Source organism: Phoca vitulina, unplaced genomic scaffold (assembly GCF_004348235.1).
Source record: "Phoca vitulina isolate PV1807 unplaced genomic scaffold, GSC_HSeal_1.0 scaffold98, whole genome shotgun sequence".
In the NCBI taxonomy this organism is placed as follows: domain Eukaryota; kingdom Metazoa; phylum Chordata; class Mammalia; order Carnivora; family Phocidae; genus Phoca; species Phoca vitulina.
In genome coordinates, this window is record NW_022589801.1 from 698,305 (window position 1) to 724,635 (window position 26,331).

Below are 26,331 nucleotides of genomic sequence, written 5' to 3' on the forward strand. Positions count from 1 at the left end.
TGCCACAAATCTGGCAAAGAGCAAAAGATGGTCAGGTCCTCCTGGCTCTGGAGATGGCCCCTAAGATCAGGTAACCCCACTCTGGTCCCCCAAACAGGCCTCTGTGAGTAAGAGCATGGACATTTCCTGGGGTGCCCAGTGTCTATCTGTTGAGAGCACTGAATGACCATGGAGTTCTATGGGATCCAAGTCAGCAATGAGCTAGATAGCAACAGGGATGCCCAAGAAATCTGGGGCACCCCCTACTTCTGTGGGCCTTCGAGGCAATCAGCCTCAGGAACTCCCTCCTGAAGACCGCAGGCCGGACAAAGCAGCAGGGGAGGAAGGGCAATACCTCAGGGGCTCTGGAGGCCAGTGAAGGATATTCACAGTAGCCAGAGGGCACTCTGTCATGGAGGCCTTGGGGACAAGCATTGATTCCCTCACAGGACAGGAGACCTGTGCTAGCCTTCAGACTCTGACTTCATCCAGCTCCTTCCCTGGCCCTGGATGCTCCCTGATGCACCATCACTCCCAGGACAGCCCCCTCACTCTGGCCAGCACCCCATTACAGAGGCTCCAGCTGCCCCTTGCCCTACTCTCCTCTGTTCCGGCAGATTCTGGTCTGGGGCCTTCGGAACATGAAGCAGGTGCGTTCCCCCCAGCTCCTGGTAGAATGCTGGGAAGAGTCCCTGCAGACAGAGCCCATCAAGGACTTCCAGACCAACCCTAACTTCGCCCAGTCAGTCCTCTTCCTCACACTGGTAAGGCAGCCAAGGGCAGAGCAGGGGCTGGGGCAGCCCTTTCCTCCTGGGAGGCCTCATGCTCCGCCTCTCCTCGGGGCTGCAGTTCATGCCTATGGAGGAGACCTACGCGCCACCCCTCACGTTGAAGGTGGTGGACAATCAGGACTTCGGCCAGCAAACCGTGGTGGGTCAGGCCAACATCCACTCCCTACAACCCTACTTCTGTGACCCCTGGGCTAAGGACTACATGCCTCCACAGCTTCCAAGTACGGCCCTTTCTCCCTGCCTTTCCCCGGGCCTCACCTTCATGCTGGCACTGGGAGCGGGGGCGGCCCTGGCTGCCCTGCGGGCTGGTGGCCCTCCTCCTCTCTCTTCTCCCTTTCCTGAGACTCATGATTGCTCTTTGTCCACACAGTGCTGTCTGTGAACAAGTACCAGAAGGTGAGTAAAGGGCTCGGGGTCTCCACCTTCTCCCACGCCATTTACAGGAGACAACCCTTGTCCCTGAGGAGGGGTGGAGATGAAGCAGAGTTCTGATGTGTGAGCTCCCGGTGTACGCGAGAACTCTAAAGCCGTGATTCTCCACCCGGACTGCACATTGGAACCATCTGAGAGTTTAAAGAAATCCTGATGGCCAGGCCACTGACCAATTGCATCGGGATTGCCGGGGAATCAGCAGTATTTCCAAGCCCCCACCCCTCTCTGGTGATTCCAGTGTTTCCAAGGTTCAGAACTACTCCTTGAGAGCAGCACTTGTCCAACTGGAATGCACAGGAATCCTGGGGACATCTTGAGCAAAAGCAGGTTCTGATTTAGTAGGCCTGGGGTGGGGCCTGAGGTTCTGCATTTCTGTAGCTGTGTGCAAGGAGGGTAAGAACTAAGTTTAGCCTCCTTCTGGTTCCTAATCCCATGTGTGCCGATCCCGAATTGAAAGGGCTCTGTGAAGAGCAAGGGAACCAGGAAAGGAAGCCCTGCCCTCCATCCCTTTCTCCTGGGGGTTCAGAGATGGTGAGCAGGCTAGGTCAGCACATCGCCTCACCCTGCTCTCCTGCTCTCATTTTTCAGTTCCTAGATTACCTCTATGAAAAGTTCTGGTCCAATCCCAGCAAAGCCCAGGTGATGTAGGCTCAGCCCTCGGGGAATAAGGAACAACTCCAGGCAGCTCAGGGAGGTGTTGGGGGGGGGGGGGGGGGGCAGGCCCCGGGGGGGGGGGGGGGGAGGGCTACTGTGCCTTCTCCCCGAGGGCCAGAATGACCTTCCCTGCCAGGATGAATACGAGCATGAAGTGGACTGGTGGAGCAAACTGTTCTGGGCCACGGGAGATGCTAAGTCCCTGCAGTACAAGTACAAAGACTACCATACCCTGCAGGTTTGGAGGCCTCTAGGAGGGAAGATTGCTAAGAAACACAGAATAAAATCTGCTGGGGGAGACGAGCAGACCTCACTCACCCTGATGCCTCTAGAAGCGACTGGGGTGGGGGGTGGGGGGTAGTTTCCTCCTCATCTCCCCAAGACTCCAGGCCACACCTCCACCAGACATGCCCTTTTGGGAACCAGGGCTGCCCCATCTGCTGCAAGCAGTGCTGACCCTGGGGCCACTGAGCAGGCAGACGCTTCAAAGCAAGACCTGGGAACTGGTGGTCCCTCAACCCCCTGACAGCAGGAACAGTCCCTCCCTCTGGCTGAGCCCATGCCTGCTCTCCCCACTGGCCTGGGCCCCACACACACCCCTGCAGGTGTATGACTGTGAGCTGGAGGCTGTGCCTGCCTTTGAAGGCCTGCAGGACTTCTGCCAGACCTTCAAACTCTACCAGGAAGAGCCCAAGTTGGACAGCCCTGTGGTAGGGGAGTTCAAGGTGCGTGTTCACCCCTGCGGAGCTGCCACCGTCTCCCGTGCCCCTTCTGTCCCCAGAAGACTCTCATAAAAGCCCTGGCTCTCTATGCTCATGGTGCGGATGGGGTAGGGAGGGCTTGAAAACCAGTTTGGGGAGCAGGGGACCAGAGGCTGACCGATGCAGGGGTTCAGAGTGACCTCCCCCCTTACACGGGATGGGCAGGGGCCTTCTCACTCCAGCTCAGGCCTACACTGGTCTCCCAAGGCCCAAGAGCCTTAGAGAACAAGTTCCAACCTGAAGGGATGGACGGGGGTGGAATGAGAGTCTGCATCAGCAGAACCTGGAAACTCACCTAACCCCCGCAGTTGTTTGCCCAACATCCCTCCTAAACCTGCTGTCCCCGCAGAGCATCTCTGCTGCACCCGTCTCTCCCATCCTCAGTGCAGGCCACTCTCTCCTGAACTTGGGCCAGGAGCACCTCCTGCAGGGCTGGGCCTGCGCTGCCAACAGCTTCCCTCCCCAACACACACACAGGGCCTTTTCCGCGTCTACCCCTTTCCTGAGGATCCAAAAGCCCCCAAGCCCCCCCGCCAGTTCTTGGTTTGGCGCGAGAAAGAGGACTTCCCCCAGGAGTGCTTGGTGCGCGTGTACATGGTCCGAGCCATCAACCTGCAGCCCCAAGACCCCAATGGCCTGGTAATGAGCAGCCCCAACCCCGTGGTGTTCATCGTCTCCGGGCCCGCCCAGCCCAGGTGCCTCCCACAACTCACGTCAAACCCCAGCGTCCTGGAGCTCCCTCAGGCTACGGATACCCAGCCAGATACCCAGATGGCCACCTCCCCACAGGCTCCCTCTGCTGCCAGGGGCTCATTTCTGCCCCTCCCCCACCCTCCCCAACCAACCTGGACTGACTCTCCATTTCCTGTCACCTCTCCTTCACTATGACTGAACCTCAGTGTGACCCTTATGTGATCCTGAAACTGGGACAGACAAAGATGGGCAACCGGGACAAGTACCAGCCCAACACTCTGAATCCCATCTTCGGCATGTGAGCTGCCCCAACTTTACCCGATCCCACTTCACCACACCCTCCCACGCTATGCTAGGAGTAAGCTCCAAAAGGCGAAGACTTCTTCCATTTCTTTCTAACCTCTGAGTTCCTAGCATGGGGTCTCACACACTCTCGGGGCTTGACAGATGGAAGGGTGGTCAGTTCTACCCTCCCTCTCAAACGCTTCGCCTGGGAAAGGAGTTCAGGGTCCCACAAGCCAGGCCTGCCAAGTTATTTCTACCCAACCCTGGGGGATAGTTCTTAGCAGGTGACAGCCACCCCAGGCTCTGTTCTCCATATTCACCATGACCAAACGAGGGGCTGAGAAGCTGGACAGGGAGGCCTGCGGATAGCACGGTCCGCAGACTCTGCAGTCTCCAACACCCTCACCCCCAGTATGTTTGAACTGAGCTGCACCATCCCCCTGGAGAAAGACCTAGAGATCCAGCTATATGACTTTGACCTGTTCTCACCTGATGATAAGATTGGAACCACAGTCATTGACCTCGAAAACCGACTCCTGTCTGGCTTTGGAGCCCGTTGTGGGCTCTCCAAATCCTACTGCTAGTGAGTGGACCTGAGGCCAGGCAAGAGAGTAGGGGAGGGGTGGAGGAGGGAGGCCCCAGCTCCCTTGGGGGGAGACTTGCATCCGGGCTGGGGAACCAGGGCCCAAACCTGGCTCCACTCATGCCCCTACCACTGCTCATCCTGCAGCTCAAAGCAGAATGTTCTCTAGGACACAAACCTTCTCACCTTTTCCTCTCCCTTAATTCCACAGCGCAGGGCCCTTTAGGTGGCGGGATCAGATGACCCCAAGCTTCCTCTTGGAACGCCATGCCAAACAGAAAGGGCTGCCTCCACCTCTGTTCAGTCCTGAGGAGGACACTGTTTTTTACAATGGGAAAAAATTCAAACTGCAAAGCTTTGGTGAGAAGTACAGCACCTGCCGGAAGACACAGTTCCAGGCCTCTGAAACCAGACGGCACCTGCCCCATTTTGCCCTTTCCTCCTATACAGGGCAACCATGTCCACTGTCCAGGCTGGTGGGAGGGGCAGGGAGGGCACCTGCCTGGGAGATGGGAAGGCTAATGACGTTGTGATCGCCTGCTTCCACCTCCTCCCATCTAGAGCCCATGCCCCCTCCTGTTCATCATCTGGGACCTAAGAAAGAACGCCTTGCGCTGCACCTCCTGCGCACCCAGGGGCTGGTCCCTGAGCACGTGGAGACCCGCACTCTGTACAGCAACAGCCAGCCAGGCATCGACCAGGTGGGAGACCGGAGGGGCTGGGGCGGGCGACAAGGGAGCCCAGCCATCCAGGACACAGCCCATGACAGAGAGGGGACGAGGAGGCCACGCATTCACACATGTACATGCACAGAAGCCCCGCATGTTCTGCACATGTTCAAAGTGGGAAGTTCTAACGATGTCTCCTAGAAGGGAGAAATTCAGAGCTGGAAAAGTCATCTACAAGAAACCTGGGCACGCATCAGTTGGTGGAAGCGCTAGGGCATCCTACCAGCCAGCGCCCATGCTGCCTTGGGCTGTCCCGAGGGAGGCCGGGGAGGTAGCACCGGGGGTCAGATGTGCAGACGTTACAACCCTGGCTGGCCTGTTAATTGCAGGCTGTGTTTTCTCCATGGCAAGGAACCCCAAACAGAGGGATAAAAATCCCCACAGGCACCCTAATTATCTACCCTCCAGCCACCAGAAGGGCTCGTCTCATTCTCCAAACTTCTCAAGCTGCTACCACATTCCAGACAGTTCTCTGCTGAGCACTTTCTAAACCATTCTCATTAAACCTGTTTTCTTAAATGGGGTCAACTTCAAAAGGATAAAATGAGGTCAGACGGTTTGAAAGAATATATTTGTCTACCTTCCAATGTTGGTAGTTCTACTCTTTTATTCTTTTATTTATTTTTTATTTTTTTCTTTTTCCTTTTTCTCTTTTATTTTTTGGTCTTCCTTTTTCTCACCATTTTCATCCCTCCTTTCTTAGACCTCTGCACTTGGTGCACAGCTTAATATCCTTAGGATAGGCTTCCACAACATACAGCAACCTAGACATTTGGACTGGTCACCTAGTTTGCTCTTACTCGGGACCACTAAGCTGGTTAAGAAGTGAAGCCCCAACCCTACTGTGGAGCCCTGTCCAGAGAGGCAGTCTAGCATGGCCTGCTAAAGGGTATTCAGCCTCCAGACCCCAGTCACAAGTGATATCCCGGCGCCATGGCCATCAGTCTTGAAGCCATCATACACAGCCCACCTTACCCTGTACCCTTCTTCAGCCAACACGAGAAAAAAGGGAAGCTGGTGGGTGGTTGCCAGACTTCCTGTCTGAAGTCCACTCCACCTCACCGATACCTCCTTAACCCACCCTCCAGGGAGGCGGGGGGCGGGGGGGTGGACCCCCCCTCAACAGATCTCAGAACCTGGGTCCAGGCTCCCAGGCCAGCATGCTGAGAACAGAGGTTGGCAACGCCCAACTGGCCATTTCCACTCTAGGGAAAGGTGCAAATGTGGGTGGACATCTTCCCCAAGAAGCTTGGGCCTCCTGGTCCCCCAGTCAACATCAAGCCCAGAAAGCCTAAAAGGTGAGTGACCTTCCACATCCATCACTGCACTTCCCCAGGCACGGGCCATGGGTGTGCTCACATGCTAGTGTGCAGCAATTCTTTCCCTCTCCTGGGAATCCTGGGACCTTCCTTCCCCTGCATCCCCCCAAATTGGGCATGCCTCGTGTGGGCACGCAGGGCAGCCCCCCAGCCCCTCTTCCTGCACCACGGCTGCAGCTGGGGAGCTACTCCTCAGCAAAGCCTCAGAGTCCATTGGCTGCAGGTATGAGCTGCGCTGCATTATCTGGAAGACTGCCCAAGTGGACCTGAAGAGAAGTTTAACCGCCGGGATGAGCGACATCTATGTCAAAGGGTGAGGAAGAGGGCAGGGCTCCGGCAGCATTCCCTCAGAGTTCCCCCGTTGTACCCTCCCTGTGCCCCCGGCCCCCAATCCTGGAGCGACATCTCTTCACCCCTACCTGTGCCTGGTGGTCTGCCCGGGGAGCCCGTCCCACAGGGCTCCAGCTCGGGGATGGGGACCATACACATGAAGCCCAGGTGAAAGGCCTTTGGCCCCAGGTGGTTAGTCGGGCTCGAGAAGGACATGCAGAAGACGGATATCCACTACCACTCACTCACTGGGGAGAGCAACTTCAACTGGCGGTTCATCTTCACCATGGATTACCTGGCAGCCGAGCATATGTGTGTCCAGAGCCAGAAGGTAACAGGCCTTGCGGTGGGGGGGGTGGTTGTGCTCCCCCCCTCCTCAAACCACAAGCTGCCCCAGAACCCTTGGAATGTGGCCTCAGGGAGAAAGCTTCCTCCTTGACAGTCCATCACTGCTGGGTGGTGGGCTACTAAGGTGGCCAAGGGAAATCTCAAAGGAGACAGGCCAGTCATATGGTCTTCTGTCATCCTCCAGGACTACATATGGAGCCTGGACCCCACAGTGATGAAGTTCCCAGCCCGGCTCATCATCCAGATCTGGGACAATAACATGTTCTCCACGGATGACTTCCTAGGTGAGATCTGCCACAGGGCCCATGACCACAGGACAGGGAGCTCCTTCTTGCTGACGCCATTTCTTTGGGCTCAGGGGTCCTGGAGCTGGATTTGTTTGACATGCCCCTCCCGGCCCGGCACGCCAACCTATGCTCCATCAGGATGATGGATACTGACTCCAAGTGGCCCTACTTCCTCCAGTATAAGCACTTCTCCCTCTTTAAGAAGAAGACCGTAACGGGCTGGTGGCCTTCCCAGGTCCTCGATGGTGGCAAATGGCGCATGTCGGTAGGAGCTGGGGAGGGTGTCTATTGCACAGGAGTGCTATGCCGCATAACTTGGCTCTAACAGACTTCGGGGGACCTTAGCTAAATCCCTTTTCCTTTCTGGACCCTGGGAAACTGTTCTCGCACCTGCTGTAATGAACTCAGCCTCCCACCGCCTATGGTGTTTCTAGGGTAAGGTGAAGATGACGCTGGAGATTCTGTCGGAGAAGGAAGCCTTAATCAAGCCAGCAGGGCGAGGCCAATCAGAACCCAACCAATACCCTACACTTCATCCTCCCCTGTAAGAGTCCTGCGGGACAAAGGCCCCAAATCTTTCCTCCTCATTCACGAAGCTGAGCTGCCGGGCCCAGCAATTTGCATAGGGTGGTGAGCGGTGGGCCTACAAGTGGCAAGGGGTCATTACTTCCCAGCACCCCACCTCAGTGCTCAGTTACAAGGAGGAGAGAATGGCCTGGGTGAAGGGCGAGTGGGGTGGGGGAGGACACACAAGCAAGCAGAAGTTGCTTTTTAAAAAAAGAAAGCTCTTTGCTGCGGATTACTTGACCTGAAGGTTCCCTCTGCCCTCCATCCCCTGACATCTCCTCTGCTCATGGACAGACGCCCCAACACCTTGTTCATGTTGCGGTCACCTGTGACAATCTTCTGCCGCGTTGTCTGGAAACGCTACCACTTCAAAATCATAATCAGTGCAATCGTATTTTTTATAGTACTTATGCTATTCAACTTTATCTATTCGGCACCGGTGAGTGACAACCTTGGGGACAGGGACAAAGACACTAGTTGCTCTTGGGATGACTGAAGAGACAGCCTCAAGCTGCTACCTCAGGCTAACTGTTGCCTATTCTCTCTAGAACTACTTGGCCATGAGCTGGATCAAACCTAAACTTCGGCTGAATGCTCCCATCAAAATATCTGCCAATGTCATGAATCCCCCAACCAGCAGCAGTCCTTACTCTTCCAGCCTCACCAGCCAGCATCAGAACCTAAATTCTACAATAGACCACGAGTTGAAACTCCTCCAGGAACCTATGAATCGCCTGCAAGACATTTTTCCAGAACTTCCAGCCCCACAAGACTAATTGGTCCATGTCTGCCTGGCTTTTCTCCGGCCCATCATCAGCCCTACCCTCGCGCTTCCTACTAGTTCTCGTTTCTATCTTCTAGGATGTAGACAGGGGGCTTCGGGGACATACGCAATGAGGGGCATGTTCTGTTCAGAAGCCACTTCCAACAAGGACAGAGCTGCTGTTGTCATTTTCCCACTGAAGTAAACAAATTTTGTCACAGAGAGCCACCTTGTAATTGGGGGGGGTTGAAGAAACCATGAAAGCCAAGACTCACGAGGACAGGGAATGACGTCATCTTTATACACCACCTCTAGTCTTCAGGGTCTCTTCCTCTGTAAGAGGCTCTGAAGTCGGAGGGAAACCAAGGGAAAGGGGGACTGTGAGGAGAGAAATGGCTCATGTGGGGGTAAGCAGCTTGCCAAGGCCGTTGCTCTCACCCCTACTGTGCATGTACAAAAGAGCCTCAACCAGAGACCAGACCTCTCCCTCCTCGAGGGCACGCCTGGGATTACAGGGCCCAGAACAGTATTTGGTCCCATTCACAATGGGAAATACTTGTTTCTAAGAACAAAAAGCAAGAGCTAGGGCAGGACCTACCACACTCAATTAGACAGTTTCCTTGCATCACACATTTCTCAAAGGCTGGCCCCATGCTGGGTGGGGACTGTACTTCATGTCTTCCCCGTCCTCTTTCAAAAGCCACAAGGAGCCCGGGAGCTGGAATCGCACAAAACTCATAAATTCAATCATCACACACACATACCCTCCCCCACAATGAGACCCCTTCCTCCTGCACCACTGCCTGGACCATCTCAAGAGCCCACCGAAGTCCTCCCACCACAGGGGTCTAGCCAATCTCCCCCTGCGCTCAAAAAAAGACAAAACAGCCATTTGCTTTGTCAGTTCTAAGTGGTGCTAAGGCCAAGCTCCAGGTCACAGCTTGTGCTCTGGTACCCTGGAGCTGCTCTGCTCTTGTGGGGAAGGTCTTAGGAGGATCCCACTTTACTCGAACCTGCAGGAGAGCACTACAGCGTATGATGCTCACTTAAGCACATGGGAGGGACAGAAGAGAGCCCAACACGACAGAAACCTATACCCAGCCAAGGTGACCTGCTTTCCTTCCGGGCTGAGCTGAGGGCTTTCCCAACAGAGAAGAAGGCAAGGCGACAGTTGGCGGGCTTGGGGCTCAGTAAGAAGGCCAGACCTCCTCCCAAAACCACCCCTAGAAGGAAGGACACTGAATTGGAAGCTCATGTTTGGTTTCCATCAGCCATTTTAAGAATTTCCCTTAGGCTACAGAAGTACATGACTAGGAGAGCTCAGAGCTCCAGGCCCTCCAGGGAGACTGGCCTATTGGCCAATTTAATCACAGGGCAGACAGGTGAGCAGCACATGACCCCTTGTCAGATAAGGCAGTGGAATAAGGATTGACCCACAGAGGAGGACACTCAGGCTCTGTTGCTCGATGACAATGACCTCTTCCAGGCACAGAGGACGAGCGTCCATTGCTCCCAGATTTGCAACAGGAGAACAGCAACTGTTTCTTATCCATTAAGAAAAAGCAGCCAAGTTTCCTCTTTGGGAAGTATCCAAGCCGAGGCTATAAAAAGGAAGCCTCACATTTTGAACACTAGGGTGGGATTCCAAAAGTCATGATAAACACCAAACATGCAGTTCAGCAGGCTCCAGAGTCCAGAAACATCTCCACACATGGTCAGATCACATGGCAACTGTTGCTTCTGGTGTGGAAACATGGAGCTGGTCAGTTTCCCAGTTACTCCCCTGGCAACCATGAAGTCGTACAAGCTTCTCTTGACTTGCACACCAGCTTTCGGCCAAACCTGACTGAGGGCCTAAAGGAACCAACTGGGAAGGTCACAAACTAACAGAACCAAGATTCACGCTAAACAACAACGGCTGGAGCAGTGAGCCAAAGTGAAAAGCCCTCTCCCTGTGGTCACCTGACTAAGGGTCAGTGAAACATCAGTTTGTTCTGCAGCCCCAGGCTCCAAAAGAGAGGCATCCAGAGTCTCTGCCAGCTCAGGCTGCATGTGGAGAGAGCAATGAGTGGAGGGAGAAGGCAACACAGGGAAGTTTCCATCCAGATTTCCAGGGGAAATTCCTCAGGTGGACAGAGGCTTGGACGAAAGGCAAAACCCGATGAATGGATGCCTGGAAGGTATGAGGAGTTATCCGTGTTGTGTTCTCTGCGGATTTAAAAATGAAGCACAAGGGTCCTCAGAGTCCAACAACAAGGCAGCCTGAGCTATGAAATTCTTTTCTGTGATCTTGGCATCAGAACCGTATATATTCTCTCCGTCCCTCTTAGCTCCCAAGTAGAAGGACTGCAGGGAAAGGCACATCACAGCAGCACTGCCCTGGGGTAGGTGGGCTTCCGGAACCAGCGAGATGTCCCCATGGATCACTGGCAATGCAGTATCCCTGCATTCAAAGCCCCAGTGAGAGAGCAGAGTCCCTGACCCGCTGCTGGAGACTGGAGAAGGCCCGGCCAGCTGGATGCTCAGGCCAGCGCTGGCTCACAGTGACAGCCACAGGGGCGGAAGTAGCGGGAGGGCTCAGTAGAAACGCTTCCGGCTTTGGTCCTGCCACTTGTTGTACAGTATGATACCAATGACAATGGCAAATACGGAAGACACCAGCGAGAAGAAGACGATGAGGAAGAGGGCCAGGCCACTCAGGGGTGGCAACGGGGCGGTCACTGAGGAAACAAGAGGGAAGCAAGTCAGAAGCAGGGAGCACCCCCAGTCGGGAAGGTATCCAAGTCTCCAGTTTCTGACACTCATTTCTGGGAGCCAGAGGGCAGACAGATGCCCCCCTTGCCAGGTGCCTCAATTTAAAAACTGAGCAAACTGCTCATCTATAACATGGAGACCGCTGGAATGGCAGGAGCGCGTGCTCCATGCTCTTCAGGGTAAGAACACAGAAAGGAGACGGCCCAGCAGGCTGTGGGTGCAAGTCACCTCAGAACTCCCAGGCACAGTGACCTCCTCCCCAACCACAGGGACCATTTCCCGGGATCCCCTACGCTCACCCTCAGGCAGCTTCATGTTGTCCACCGAGGGCAAGAACACATCTCGATGCAGCTTTTCCTCTTCTGGGGTTCTCTCCACTGTCAGCTCAAACAACTTCAGGGAGATGACGTCATGATTATCTAAAGGAAAAAAGCACCAGGACCCCAACCACCTCAAAAAGAGGGATCTTGGGAGTATCTTGGTACAAGCTTCTGATCTACAGCTCATCAGCAGTGACTTTGGGTTTTTTTAGAAATTTATTTTATTATTATTATTATTTTTTAAGATTTTATTTATTTATTTGACAGAGATAGCGAAAGAGGGAACACAAGCAGTGGGAGAGGGAGAAGCAGGCTTCCCGCGGAGCAGGGAACCCCATGTGGGCTCGATCCCAGGACCCTGGGATCCTAACCTGAGCCGAAGGCAGACGCTTAACGACTGAGCCACCCAGGCGCCCCTATTTTTTTTTTTTTTTTAAGTAATCTCTCCATCCAGCATGAGGCTTGAACTCACGACCCCGAAATCAAGGGTCAGATGCTGTAGCAACTGAGCCAGCCATGTGCCCCACTAGCAGTGACTGAAAAAAATAATGGAAACCTCTGTTTTCTTTCATCTGAAAATAAGGATAGGGAACAGGGAATATTCTACATTACTCAGGATTTAAAGTTTTTATCAACAGGCACGCATTACCTGTATAGTTAAAAAACTCAGACATCATGCAAGCACTAAAGCCCACCTCGTATGTAAAACCTTGGAGCACAGCGAGGGAAGGACACAGTACCACCGCTTCCCTTCCATGCGGCCGACACACGCAAGCAAGATAGGAAAGGGCCTCATGGCAGCTGATTAATGGGCCATGAGCAGGGCATGGATATTGGCATGGCACACACTGCCCTTCTGGACGATGACTAATTCTCTGCTGCTTCTTGTAACTGTCATCCTGAATCTCACTAAGAACTACTAGAGAAAGAATCAAGGAATTAGGGACTCCATTTTTTTTTCTCTTTTTATTTTTTAAGATTTTGTTTATTTAAGAGAGAGAGTGCACAAGCAGGGGGAGCAGTGGGCAGGAGAAGCAGACTCCCTGCTGAGCGGGGAGCCCAAGGTGGGGCTCAATCCCAGGACCCTGAGATCATGACCTAAGCCAAAGGCAGACTCTTAACCAACTGAGCCACCCAGGCGCCCCTTTTCTCCTCTCTTTTTAAAGTGTCATTATAATCTCATCGATTCAAACATATTTGATGTGTTGCAAGACATTGAACTTGTACCTCTTATAGATGCTCAACACGACCCATCTTTCTCCAGTGGGAGCCTATTCAAGTTGGCTCTTGAGCCCTTTTACATGAACCCAGAAGTTTTTGATTATCTTCCTTGCTTTCCTGGGAAGTTCCCAGCTTGTCCATTTCCTACCTCAGACCGGGCATCAGGAAGCTCTTGTTTCCTTTAGCAGGAACTGGTATTAACAGACCACAAATCTGAATGGTAGGGGTGCTCATGGCTACCAGGTTGGTTACTACAGACTGGATTTCTTGCCATTTATTTTTTTTTTCATTTTAACATGTATTTTATTTAACCCAATATATTCAAAAAACTATCATTTCAACATGCAAATGATATAAAAATTATGGATGACATTATTTTTAAGATTTTATTTATTTGAAAGAGAGGGGAAAAAAAACACGAGCAGGGGGAGGGGCAGAGGGAGAAGCAGGCTTCCCGCCGAGCAGGGAGCCTGATGCGGGGCTCAATCCCAAGCCCCTGGGATCATGACCTGAGCTGAAGGCAGATGCTTAACTGACTGAGCCACCTAGGTGCCCCACGGATGACATTTTATGTTCATTTTCTAAGTCTTTGAAGTCTGGTGTGTATTCTATATTTACAGCACATGGCAGTTTGGAATGGCCCTATTTCAAGCGTCCAGTAGCCACCTGTAACTAGTCGCTACTATATCGGATAGTGTGGCTCTAGATCATTCTTCTAGTTGACTTCTAAGACCTATGTTAGGCCCAAAGGAAACTGTGATCCTCATAGTGCAACACTATAGTGCAAAACAGATTTGCACAGGGCACTTTCTGCCCTTTCTGCTCTCAGCTGAGGAACTCTACTTTGGGGTAATAATTTGGGGACCCCTCAACCATTCATTCCCCAAACTCCTTCCCGACTTGTGTCTTCCTAGCACACTTTGTCTTGACTTCTGGCAGAAGAAGAGAGAAACTGTATCATGTTCCCACTTTTTTCTTCCTCACACCTAAATAGACATCCTTTGAACCAAAAAATTTAGAATTTTTGTATATGGGGGGAAAATCCATCAATGACTACCTCACGTATTAGGATTATTCCAATTGCAACCTCTGTATGGCTCCAGGCATGGTGCACCAGAAGCCCTGGTACACCATTTCTCTGTGATTCTCTCCATTCTACCCTCTTCTGTGATCTTCATCCTCCAGCTGGTGGCAAGATGGCTGCCCCAGCTCCAGAGAAGTGACCCTCAGTTCCTTCCCAAAGAAGGAAAAGCACCATTTCTACTAGTAGGATGGCATCTACTGCTGCTTAGACTCTTAGAATCTTTAGCAGACCCCGATAGGAAAAAACTAGATTAGCCTTCAATTAGAAAAATGTTTTTGCTGTCAGGACTGTTTAAGCCACGAGACAAGATAAAAAGCTGGGACAATGCTCCTCACAATGTAGGGGCATCAAAGGCTGGGAGAACTGGAATGTGTCCTCAGCCATTTTCAACAATCCACTGCATAACAATAAGATGCCAACAGGGCACCTAGGTGGCTCAGTTGGTTAAGTGTCTGCCTTCAGCTCAAGTCATGATCCCAGGGTCCTGGGATCGAGTCCCGCATCAGGCTCCCTGCTCCATGGGGAGTCTGCTTCTCCCTCTCCCTCTACCCCTCCCCCCTGCTCGTGCTCGCTCTCATGCACACTCTCTCTCTCAAATAAATCTTTAAAAAAAAAAAAGATGCCAACAAAAAAGACCTTAAGAGAAAGACCTAATTTGTATTTAGGGATATCCTACAGGCAGAGAACAGAGACTTACTGATATAGGCATCATCACTAAACATCTAGAGCAAAGGACTCCTTCAGATAAACAAAAATTATTGTATTTCATACTAACTTTATTCAAAATGAGTTATACTAGTCAAAAAACCCAAAAGTTCAGTGCCTTACCTCTTCTCAAAAGAGGTTATGATTAAAGATCAAGCCAAGGGACAGAATAAACACAGAAGGGGATGCTACAAATCAGGAACAAGTAGGAAGAAAATCCAGAGACAGAAAAGTAAAAGAACCAGGTACTATTAACGCCACATAAATCAAGCAGGAGTTTCAGAGTAACCGCAAACCAGCTGAAGAGAGGACAAAGAGCAAGGACTGAGAGCAGAGCACCAGACGTGGCGGGGAAACAGAAGTAGCTCTGACGAGAGCAATGCTCACGGCCTGGCCGAGACGCACAGGAGGCCCGAGTGCGGCGGGCTAGAGCGGTGGGCGGCCTGGACACAGAGGCACCTGTACACACGGCACGTTCAAAAGTCTGAGCACAAACAGGGCCCAGGGGCGGCAGTTAGAAGGGGGACGGCAGAGTCAAGGAACTCAAGGAAGAGCTTTGTTAAGAGAAGGGGAATGCGGCCCATCAGGAGGTGGATGGGAAGGAACCAGACTGCAGAAGGGGCACCAGACATCGCAAAGCACAGAACTCCAAACACGGGCTAGAGGAGCTGGCCTGATGAAGACGCAGACCCTGCTTTCCATCAGCACCAACCGTCTCCGAGAGCCAACTGCACTAGGAGAGCCTCGGCCCGGGCCAGGGAGGGGGTGTTGAAGGACACCAGAACGCCAGAAGAGAAGCACAGTCTGGGTACTCGCTTCCCACAGCTCTGCTTGTCTGGCTCTCCCCTCTGAGAAGCCTCACTAAGGCCCGGCTCTCGAGACATGACCTCAGTTAGGACAAATAAAGAGTGCGCGTGGCAGTACCCGAGAGGTCCCCAGTGATGGAGGAGGTGCCAAAGTAGTAGCCCCGGGGCAGACGGACCCCGGGCACCTCGATGCAGTCCCTCCACTCATGCTTGCCATCGATGTCCATCATTATCTGGAATAAAAAGAAAAGATACATCAGGGCCACGAGAGCAGGTGCAAGGCAGCCCATACCACCAACTGGTCCAGAAAACAAGGACTCACCGTCAAATGCCTCTTGACGTAGCGAATCACAAGGAAGGTGTCATAGTGCAGATTGCGGACAATGGCTGTGCAGCCCCCCAGCTCTGTGGGCCGCCCGTCCCGCTCATGATCATAGCTGAGGGAGCCGTTGTTCACCATGGCTGAGATATAGGGGAACACCCGCTGGGAAAGCAGGGAAGAAAGAACAGAGGACAGTAAGGAAGCGCTCTTAGGGACGCCTGTACCAACAGCAACGGGGATTGTGCACATACAAGCTGAGCCCCTTCCAGCAGACCAGACGACCACTCCGCCTCATCCTTAGCAGCCCCTGAGAGCGCACACTCGGATGGTCAAAGGCTATGGCCCAGAAAGGAACTGACCTCTCTACTTGCCTTCAGGAATCCTCCTTGCTACCAACCCGGGATGGGCCTGAAATGGCCCCTCTGGAGTCTGGACTCGAATCCTTCCAGAGATCACTATTTGGCACTCACATCCATACACGGCCCAGGACTGGTGGTTTCCTTTTTCTGTATATATACCTATCTCCCCAGTTGCTATGTAAACTTCTTAAAAGAAAAAAAATCACTATACTTGTATGTCTCCACCTTCCATCCCCCACAACCTCCCTTCCCCCACCCCCAAGTAAGCGTTTTACACATAGCAGGTACTTTGAAAATACCTGTTTCATCAGGGAAATCTTTCCATTCCGGATAGCTCCTTTCAAATCCTCAAATCCTATAAGCATATGATGGATGCTAAATGGATCAGGACTCAGAAATAGCACTGCCAGAACCAGGCTGCTGGCTGGTGTTCTCCAGCCACAAGGACTGTTCTTAGTCGAAAGACCTTCCAGCCCGCTTCAGCTTCACCTACACATAACTTCTCCCCGTAATACCCGGGGCAGGTTCTCCCACTACAAGCTTCCGCATATGCCACCCATCTCCCCACTACTTCAGAGGCCCTGTCTCTCCAATAGAGTTGGAGGAGCTAATTCGTCCTCAGAAATGATGGGCTGACCATTTAAGAACCAGCCTAGTGCCGAGGCGGTGCAGAGGCAGGGTGATGAAAGGAGAGGAAACATGACACATGCCACTTCTCTGGTGACTTCCTCATTGTCCTCAACAGTCAACATGCAAGGTGGAGATGCAGTTAAAATCAGAGACTGGTGACTCTCAAGAAAACAGCCACATGGGTGTGAACAGGAGCAAATGGTAGATGGACACATAGGGAGTAAGGCATGGCCATGGTGGGTCAAGACTAAGTACCTGGATGCCTGGAGAATATCGCCTCTTCTGGGCCTGAGAGGGTCCAGCAGGTTATTATAAAAACGAGAGAGGACACAGAAGACAGGAGACCAGGTCAGAAAGAAACAGCCATGGAAGAGCTTTGACCCAGCTGTGGTGGATGAGCAAACCGATCTAAATCCCCAAACAGAACTATAGGATCCATGGAGGGCATTTAGCAAGTCCTCACACCCCTCAAAATTACAGGCAAAACTATGTGCACAGGTCGATGCTTGTATGTTTTCTAAGGAGAGGGTCTGTTACTACCCAATTCTCAAAGGGGCCCAATAGGAAAACCTCTCTAAGGCTTTCAGAGACTTCATAGAACACACAGCGTTACACTGTCCAAGAAGGCCCCACTTCGCTTATGTCTCTGAGTCAGAAGGCCCGGCCACCTGTTTTGTCTGTACCGAGACAATAGTATTTCTGTAGCAAGGGGAGACACAGGACTGACAAATAGGGCTAAATTCTTCCAAATTCAAGATGGCGTTTACTGCCCAGGATCTCAGCATAAGCTCTTGCCCAAAGGATAAAAATCCCACCACTTGAGAGACAGTGAAGTTAACTCTAATCCAAAGGGATCATTTACCCTCTAATTGAACCTTATGGACATATATTTCCAAATAGCTGTTGTCATTCTAACCTACTACATGTGGGCAAGGAAAAAGCTCCGTGGGAACACTGCAGCATGGCAGATTTAGCAAAATCATGAGGCTCGAGGATATTTAGCTTTGACTACTGCTACAGTTCTAAGCTACTAGCAACAAGAGATACCTACACAAGCTCAGAAATGAGATATGGGAAGGATATGTGAGGGTAGAGAGCCCAAAACATTCCTTCTTCTATCAGTGAGCACCTACTAGGAGCCAGGCACTGTTCCAGATGCTGGGGGCTCATAGAGGTGACATCAGAATGGAAGAGACAAACAATAAATAAGTAAATAAAATTCTTTCAGAGAGAGAGGTGCCTGGCTTGCTCAGTCAGAAAAGCATGCAACTTTTGATCTCAGGGTCGTGAGTTCGAGCCCCATGTTGGGTACAGAGACTACTCAAATAAATAAAACTTAAAAAAAAATTATTTCAGAGAGTACTAATGCTCTGATGAAAATAAAACAGGTAACATGATAAACTGATGAGGGAACAGCTCTGAGGAGACAACACCTGAGCTGAGGCCTCCATCGTTGGAGGGGGCCACCAGAAGATCTGCGGGTGTAAGAAGCATGAGGTCGGCCATATTCGAGGACCAGAAGGAGACACCAGTGAAACACAGCCGGTGAGGGAGAGGAGGGTGTGAGCTTCGGCACAAGCCAGATCACACTGGGCCTTAGAAGCCACGGTGAGAAGTACAGGGCAAGCCTCAGAGCAGCCCCCCCACTGCTCTGTTCCTACGCCGCTGGTGGAATATGCATAGGACTACAGAAGGGTACGAAATGAATCAGTGGGTGATCCAATTCCAACACTCCTCTTCTACAACTATCATTTAGAGCAAGGGAATTTTTAGTTTGCTGTCAAGCAATGTGCAGAAATGGGCTTCTGACAAGAATGCGTATAACTTCAGTCAACAATTAGGGAAAAGAAGGGATTAAAAATGCCCTGGGTAGCTCATTTGTCAACCCAGTACGCATGGTCAGAAGTTTACGTTGCACCTTTCAGGAAAGTGCCTGGGACAACTGTCCTTAACCCATCAGAGCCTTCCTATTCCCAAGGCTGTGAGGCATCTGATTATCCGGTAAGAGCCAGAGGTAAGCTGGTCCCCAGCATCCCCTGGGAGAGCTTTCCAGCTGCAATCACATGTGGGTCCCTCAGCCAGAGAGTCGGGGGGGCGGGGGCGGCAGGGCACAGGATCATGTATTTTTCAAAAAGCACCACAGACAGTTGTAATGTGCGGCCAAATTTAAGAAATACTGCACCAGACACAGCACCCCACAGCTTTGGAGCCAGAATCTGTCGACTTCAGCAACTCGTGACTTGGCCTTCAACTTTTCACCTCACACTAGTAGTAAGTCTTTAAATGCCCTCTTATTTTCCATGCCCAGTCAGGAGTTCTTAAGTGTTCCTTGGGAAGCCACTAATTTCACAGAGCAGCTCATTTTCTTTCCTTGGAAAGCAGCCTATATATAGCTAGAACCAAAGGCTGAAGATTCCCTCAGACTCGGGCAAGGTGGTAGTTTCATTCCTAATTTAAGAGTCAATAAAAATTAGGTACTCCTACCTATTGTCCAAATGATTATTGTCTGTAGAGTGAAGAAATGTTTCCAAACTTTTGTACTACAAGGCCACTTAAAAAAAAAAAAAGATCCTCTATGTGGTAATTGTACCTTCAGCCTATCTTGACTGAAGAGAGACCCACGAACTTGTGGACTTATGGATCCTATGCTAAAATCCCACAGATCCCAAGCACACAAGTAATTGTAAACCACTAGACAGAAAAAGGAGCCCACACGGCCTTGGTAATCAGGGAGACCTGGGTTCTAACTGCAGGTATACGCTCAGAGCTGCATAACCTTGGGTGGATTACATTAGCTCCTCGAGATTCCATTTTCTCCCTGTAAGCTGGGAGAATGATACAGAGCTAGCTCGCAGGGCTGGTCATGAAGATGAAATGAGATATGGGAGCCTGCCTCTCCCTCTCTGCCTGCCGCTCCCCCTGCTTGTGCTCTCTGTCAAATAAATAAATAAAATCTTAAAAAAAAAGAAGAGTGAAACTCGTTACCAACTAATACTAGTTCATGAACCAGCATTTAGGAGCCACTCTCTTAGAGTCGTTTATTCCAACCTAAGGCATAGTGCCGTGGAGGAAGCTGGCCACGTTCGCTCTCTGGAACCTAGGTATGAAGACAAGGAGAGTAGGAGAGGGGAGGGAGAGAATAGAGCCACAACAGCCACTGCCAACAAGTCTGCAAAGCGTCCCCTGGGAATGGCATTTAGCGGTGTGAAGGAGAATAGCTGGCATTTTGGGAGCGCTTACTCTGCACCAGGCACTGTAGTCAGTAATGTGCACACACCCGTTCAGTCACTTCTCACAACCCTAAGAGGCAGTATCAGTATCCCCACTGCACTGGTAAGAAAACTTGTCTAAATAGTACAACCAGGACTGGAAGCCAGGTAGTCTGGCCCCACAACCCTGGCTCAATCTCTATGCTTCACTGTTCTCAAATCAATATGGAAAAGTGACTAGTATATACTGTTAGAAACCAACAAAACAAAAGCCCTAGGTCTCTAATATAACCTGAAACACAGAAATATTGGAGAATGGTTCCAGATTTTATAAAAGGAAAGGAAGAGGTGCCTGGGTGGCTCAGTCGGTTGAGCAACCGACTCTTGGTTTCGGCTCAGGTCGTGATCTTGGGGCCATGGGATTGAGCCCCATGTTGGGATCTGCACTCAGCAGAGTCAGCTTGTCTCTCTCCCTCTGCTCCTCCCCCAGCTCGTGTGCGCATGCGCGCTAACAAATTAAATCTTAAAAAAAAAAGGAAAGGGGGGCGCCTGGATGGCTCAGTTGGTGGAGCATCGGACTCTTGACTTTGGCTCAGGTCATGATCTCAGGGTCCTGGGATGGAGCCTGCATCGGGTTCCTTGCTCAGCGGGGAGCCTGCTTCTCTCTCTGCCTGCAGCTCCCCACCCTGCCCCCCGCTTGTGCTCTCATTCTCTCTCTGACAAATAAATACATAAAATCTTAAAAAAAAAAAAAAAAAAACCTAGCTCTCAATGCAGCTCAGTCTCGATGTTTAATCACATCTAGATAACTTGCCAAAATTCTCTGGACCTAGTTTCCAAAGGAGTCTCTCTCTCAGAAAACACTGCCTCACCTAGGACTGAAAAACTAAGTCATATCCAAGCTGGAAGATAACAAGAGAATTTAAGGAGCTGTGGAGTTCCTTTACTGATACAAAGATTCCTTCTGCCAACAGTAAAGAGACCGAGAGGGATCAGTGTCTTCGTCACTTGAGAGAATGTGTTTTTAAAAAGGATAGCACCATATTGTTAATTTTTTAATTTTTTTTAAATTATTTATTTGACAGAGAGAGAGACAGTGTGCATGAGCATAAGCAGGGGAAAGGGCAGAGGGAGAGGGAGAAGCAGGCTCCCCGCTGAGCAGGGAGCCCAACATGGGGCTCGATCTGGGATCACGACCTGAGCTGAAGGCAGACGCTTATCCAACTGACCCACCCAGGTGCCCCGTTTCTTCCGGTTTCAAGGAGAAAAAACAGTCATCACCTCATAAACTAGACAAACTAGACTTCTAAGCTGGCTTGATCTCCGACCAGCTATTTCTGCCTCCTGGGGTAAGACCCAAATAAATGTCTCACCAGGAAGAATGAGGGCCAAGGCTCAAAGGGCTGCACTTCTCTGCTCTTTCAAGGAAAGCCTCTTGTGATCATACTCTGACTTCAACTGAAGGAAGACATCCCTGCTCCAATGCTACTGAGTGCCCTGCAACTTTCCACCAGTATCTGGGTTCTCATGAGAAATGACAACCATCAGCCGATGACTTCACATTGCCAAGAAAAGATGATCAGGTCATGTTTCAATCACCTTTTTTTTAATAGCAATGCTAAGACATAATTCACATACCATATAATTCACCTATTTAAAGTCTATAATTCAATGGCTTTTTTAGTACATTCACAGAGTTAAGATTATGATTTGCCACAATTAATTTTAGGATATTTTCATCACCTTAAAAAGAAATTGTGTCCATGGGGCGCCTGGGTAGCTCAGTCGTTAAGTGTCTGCCTTCGGCTCAGGTCATGATCCCAGGGTCCTGGGATCGAGCCCCGCATCGTGCTCCCTGCTCCGCGGGAAGCCTGCTTCTCCCTCTCCCACTCCCCTTGCTTGTGTTCCCTCTCTCACTTTGTCTCTCTCTGTCAAATAAATAAAATCTTTAAAAAAAAAAAAAAGAAAGAAACCGTGTCCATTGCAGTCACTCCCCACACCCACCTCCATCATCTACTTTCCGTCTTTATAGATTTGCCTATTCTGAACATTTCATATATATGGGATCATAGAATTGTGACTGGCTTCTTTCACTTAGCATAATGTATTCAAGGGTCATCCACATTAGAGGACCTATCAATGCTTCATTTCTTTTTAATGCTGAATGATATTCCATTGAATGAATATAAATTTTGTTGGGGCACCTGGATGGCTCAGTTGGTTAAGCATCTGACTCTTGATTTCAGCTCAGGTCACGATCTCAGGGTCATGAGATCAAGCCATGCGTGGAGCTCCCCACTCAGCAGGGAGTCTGCTTGAAATTCTCTCTCTCCCTCTCCCTCTGCCCCTCCCCCCGCTCGCGTGCACACACACACTCTCTCAAATAAATAAAATCTTTTTTATATATTTGTTTGTTTACTCATCAGTTGATAGGACGTTGAGTTATATCCATTTTTTGGCTATTACGAATAGTGCTGCTATAAACATTCATGTAACTTTTTGTGTAGACATGATTTCAATTTCTCTTGGGTATATACATCTAGGAGTGGAATTGCTGGATGATATCAACTTTGTATTTAGACATTTGAAGCACTGACGAACTGTTCTCCAAAATAAGTGCCCCATTTTACATTCCCACCATCAGTGTATGAGAGTTCCAATTACTCCACACCCTTACCAACACTTGTTATGATTTGTCTTTTTTATTTTAGCTACGACTAAATAGCCACAAGTGGGTGTTAAATAGTATCTCATTGTGGTTTTGATTTGTATGTCCCTACTGGCTAATGACGTTGAACATCTTTTCATGTTTATCCACCCTTTGTATGTCTTCTTGGGGGAAATACCTACTCAGATCCTTTGGTCATTTTTTTTTAAGATAAAAAATAATTTTTAAGTAACCTTTCACCCAACATGGGCTCAAACCTGCAACCCCAAGATCAAGAGTCACATGCTCCACCAATTGGGCCAGCCAGGCACCCCAGCCATTTTTCAGTTGGGTTGTCTTTTTTACTACAACTATATCGAGAATATATAAAAACAAGTTCCTCATCATATACACAATTTTCATTGGTTTTCTCCCATTCTGTGGGTATATATTTTTACTTTCTTGATGGTATCCTCCAAAGCACAAGTTGTTTTTTTGTTTTTATTAAGTAGATTCCATGCCCAGTGTGAAGCCCAAGGTGGGGCTTGAACTCATGACCCTGAGATCAAGACCTGAGCTGAGATCAAGAATCAGATGTTTCACTGACTGAGCCACCCAGGTGCCTGCCCCCGAAGCACAAGTGTTCAATTTTAATGAAGTCCAACTTGGGTACCTGGATGGCTTAGTCAGTTGGGCATCTGCCTTCAACTCACGTCGTAATCCCAGGGTCCTGGGATCAAGCCCTGCATCAGGAGAAGCAAGGCTTCTCCCTCTCCCTCTCTGCCCTGCTTATGTTCTCTGTCACTCTCTCAAATAAATAAATAAAATCTTTAAAAAAAAATGAAGTCTAACTCATCTATTTTTTTTGGTGGCTTTTGTTTTTGGTGTCATATCTTAAAAACCTTTGTTTGATCCAAGGTCATGAAGAATTAACCCTACGTATTCTTCTGAGAGTTGTATAGTTTTAGCTTTTACATTTAGTTTTCCAGTTCATTTTGGTTTCTTTTTTTGGACAGAGAGAGACATAGCCAGAGAGGGAACACAAGCAGGGGGAGCAGGAGAGGGAGAAGCAGGCTTCCCGCTGAGCAGGGAGCCCGACGTGGGGCTCGATCCCAGGACCCTGGGATCATGACCTGAGCCGAAGGCAGACGCTTAATGACTGACCACCCAGGTGCCCCTAGTTTTCCAGTTCATTTTGAGTTAAATTTTGTGTATGGTATGAGGTGGGGACAATTTCATTACTCTGCATGTGGACATCAAGTTGAGTCAGCACCATTTGTTGAAGACAGTTCTTTCCCCACTGAATTGTCTTGACAGTCTTATCAAAAATCAAGTGATCATAAACGTGAGGACTTTTCTAGACTTTCAATTCTATTCCATTGATCTATAGGTCTATCTTTATGCCAGTACCACACTGCCTTTATTACTGCAGCTTTGTATTAAGTTTTGAAACGAGTAAGTGTGAGTCCTCCAACTTAGCTCTTCTTTATCAATATTATTTTGGCTATTCTAGTTCTCTTGAATTTCCATATTGATTTCAGGATCACCTTGTCAATTTCTGCAAAGAAGCCAGCTATGCTTCTGATAGATAGGGAATGTGTCAAATCTGGAGACCAAGGCAGGGAGCATCATCTTAACAATATAGTTGACCCTTCAACAACATGGGTTTGAACTGCACAGGTCCACTTCCATGTCATTTTTTTTTTTTAATACAAAGACAGTACTGTAAATGTATTTTCTCTTCCTTATGATTTTCTTAACATTTTTTCTCTAGCCCACTTAATTGTAAGAATACAGCATACAATACATATAACATACAAAATGTGTTAATCAACTGTTTGTTATCTGTAAGGCTTCCGGTCAACAGTAGGCTATTAGTAGTTAAGTTCTGGGGGAGTCAAAAGTTATATGCAGCTTGTCGACTGTGTGTGTGGGGGGGGGTCAGTGCCCCCAATCCCCACACTGTTCAAGGATCAACTATACTAAGTTTTCTGATCCATGACATAGGATGTCTTTCCATTTACTCAGGTCTTAACTTTCTTTCAACAGTATTTTATAGTTTTCAGAGTGTACTTTTGTTAATTATTTCTAAGTATTTTATTCTTCATAATAGTATAAATGGAATTGTTTTCTTACTTTCATTTTCTGACTCTCCAATGCCAGCATACAGAAGTATAATTGATTTTTGTATGTTGATCTTGTATCCTGCAACCTTGCTGAATTCATTTATTCTAGTAGTTTTCTTGTGGATTCTTTAAGATTTTCTATATACAACATCATGTTATCTATATAAATAGTTTTACTTTTTTCTTTGTAATCCGGATGTTTTTTCTTACCCAACTGCCCTGACTAGAACCTCCAGTACAATGTTGAATAGAAGTAATAACAGGGGCACCTGGGTGGCTCTGTCAGTTGAGCGTCTGACTCTTGGTTTCGGCTCAGGTCCTTATCTTGGGGTCCGTGGATCAGGCCCTGCATGGGGCTCCGCACTCAGTTCAGAGTCTGCTTGGGATTCTCTCTCCCTCTGCTTCTCCCACTCATGCTCTTGCTCTCTTTAAAATAAATAAATAAGCCTTTAAAAAAAAAAAAAAAAGAAGTGACAAGAACAGATGTCCTTGTCTTATTCCTGATCTTAGAGTGAAAGCATTCAGTATTTCACAGTTAAGTATGATGTTAGCTGAGGGTTTTTCACAGATGCCTTTTATCGGGTTGAAGAAGTTCCCTTCTATTCCTAATGTGTTGAGTGTTTTTATTATCATAAAGAGATATTACATTTTCTCAAATACTTTTTTTACATCTATTTATATATCATATGGTTTTTGTCCTTTATTCTTTTTTTTTTTTTTTTTTTTTTTTTTTTTTTTTTAGGTAGGCTCCACACCCAACATGGCACTTGAGCTCATAACCCTGAGATTAAGAGTTGCACCCTTGGGATGCCTGGGTGGCTCAGTTGGTTAAGCGTCTACCTTCGGCTCAGGTCATGATCCCAGGTCCTGGGATCGAGCCCTGCATCGGGCTCCCTGCTCATCGGGGAGCCTGCTTCTCCCTCTCCCTCTGTCTGTTGCTCCCCCTGCTTGCTCTCTGTCAAATAGATAAATAAAATCTTTAAAAAATTAAAAAAAAAAAAAAAAAAGAGGTGCACCCTCTACTGACTGAAGCAGTCAGGTGCCCCTGTCCTTTATTCTATTAATATGGTCTATCATATTAATTTTCAGATTTTAAAAGTTTTGGGGGCGCCTGGGTGGCTCAGTCGTTAAGCAACTGCCTTCGGCTCAGGTCATGATCCCAGGGTCCTGGGATCGAGCCCCACATGGGGCTCCCTGCTCGGCAGGAAGCCTGCTTCTCCCTCTCCCGCTCCCCCTGCTTGTGTTCCCTCTCTCACTGTCTCTCTCTGTCAAATAAATAAATAAAATCTTAAAAAAAAAAAAAGTTTTTATTTATTTATTTAAGTAATCTCTACACCCAATGTGGGGCTCAAACTCAGGACCCCAAGATCAAGAGTCACATGCTCTTCTGTGCCAGCCAGGCACCCCTTAATTTTTAGATTTTAAAGCAAATTGAATTCCTAAGATAAATACACATGGTTGTGGTATATAACCCTTCATGTTGCTGGACTTGGTTCGTTAGTATTTTGCTGACGACTTTTATGTCTATATGAGATACTGGTCTGTAGTTTTCTTTTTTTTTTTTTAAGATTTTATTTTATTGGGGCGCCTGGGTGGCTCAGTCGTTAAGGGTCTGCCTTCGGCTGAGG

The 26,331-nt window shown here is 49.3% G+C and overlaps 2 protein-coding genes across 6 annotated transcripts in view; one reads left to right on the forward strand and one right to left on the reverse strand.

Moving 5' to 3' along the window:
* The window catches only part of FER1L5 (fer-1 like family member 5), a 57,026-nt gene extending 48,243 nt beyond the window's left edge, over nucleotides 1-8,783 (forward strand). The window contains exons 35-53 of the mRNA XM_032397361.1: nucleotides 597-743; nucleotides 829-991; nucleotides 1,141-1,166; nucleotides 1,791-1,841; nucleotides 1,993-2,094; nucleotides 2,462-2,581; nucleotides 3,095-3,256; nucleotides 3,517-3,608; nucleotides 4,008-4,178; nucleotides 4,390-4,538; nucleotides 4,740-4,879; nucleotides 6,116-6,204; nucleotides 6,449-6,538; nucleotides 6,745-6,886; nucleotides 7,088-7,187; nucleotides 7,262-7,455; nucleotides 7,625-7,734; nucleotides 8,052-8,196; nucleotides 8,306-8,783. Of these exons, the coding sequence (XP_032253252.1) occupies nucleotides 597-743; nucleotides 829-991; nucleotides 1,141-1,166; nucleotides 1,791-1,841; nucleotides 1,993-2,094; nucleotides 2,462-2,581; nucleotides 3,095-3,256; nucleotides 3,517-3,608; nucleotides 4,008-4,178; nucleotides 4,390-4,538; nucleotides 4,740-4,879; nucleotides 6,116-6,204; nucleotides 6,449-6,538; nucleotides 6,745-6,886; nucleotides 7,088-7,187; nucleotides 7,262-7,455; nucleotides 7,625-7,734; nucleotides 8,052-8,196; nucleotides 8,306-8,533 (2,421 nt within the window). The 3' untranslated portion in view covers nucleotides 8,534-8,783. The remainder of the gene's footprint in view (nucleotides 1-596; nucleotides 744-828; nucleotides 992-1,140; nucleotides 1,167-1,790; nucleotides 1,842-1,992; nucleotides 2,095-2,461; nucleotides 2,582-3,094; nucleotides 3,257-3,516; nucleotides 3,609-4,007; nucleotides 4,179-4,389; nucleotides 4,539-4,739; nucleotides 4,880-6,115; nucleotides 6,205-6,448; nucleotides 6,539-6,744; nucleotides 6,887-7,087; nucleotides 7,188-7,261; nucleotides 7,456-7,624; nucleotides 7,735-8,051; nucleotides 8,197-8,305) is intronic.
* Nucleotides 8,784-9,669: 886 nt separating this feature from the next.
* Nucleotides 9,670-26,331, reverse strand: part of LMAN2L (lectin, mannose binding 2 like) — a 44,041-nt gene continuing 27,379 nt past the window's right edge. For 3 of the 5 annotated variants that reach the window (XM_032397314.1, XM_032397317.1, XM_032397316.1), the window contains 5 exons: nucleotides 16,977-17,009; nucleotides 15,733-15,894; nucleotides 15,529-15,643; nucleotides 11,574-11,693; nucleotides 9,671-11,240 (listed from right to left, as the gene is read on the reverse strand). In XM_032397314.1, the coding sequence (XP_032253205.1) occupies nucleotides 11,098-11,240; nucleotides 11,574-11,693; nucleotides 15,529-15,643; nucleotides 15,733-15,894; nucleotides 16,977-17,009 (573 nt within the window). In that variant the 3' untranslated portion in view covers nucleotides 9,671-11,097. Of the gene's footprint in view, nucleotides 11,241-11,573; nucleotides 11,694-15,528; nucleotides 15,644-15,732; nucleotides 15,895-16,976; nucleotides 17,010-26,331 lie in introns of all 5 variants that reach the window. The other 2 variants (XM_032397312.1, XM_032397313.1) reach the window with 2 other exon arrangements.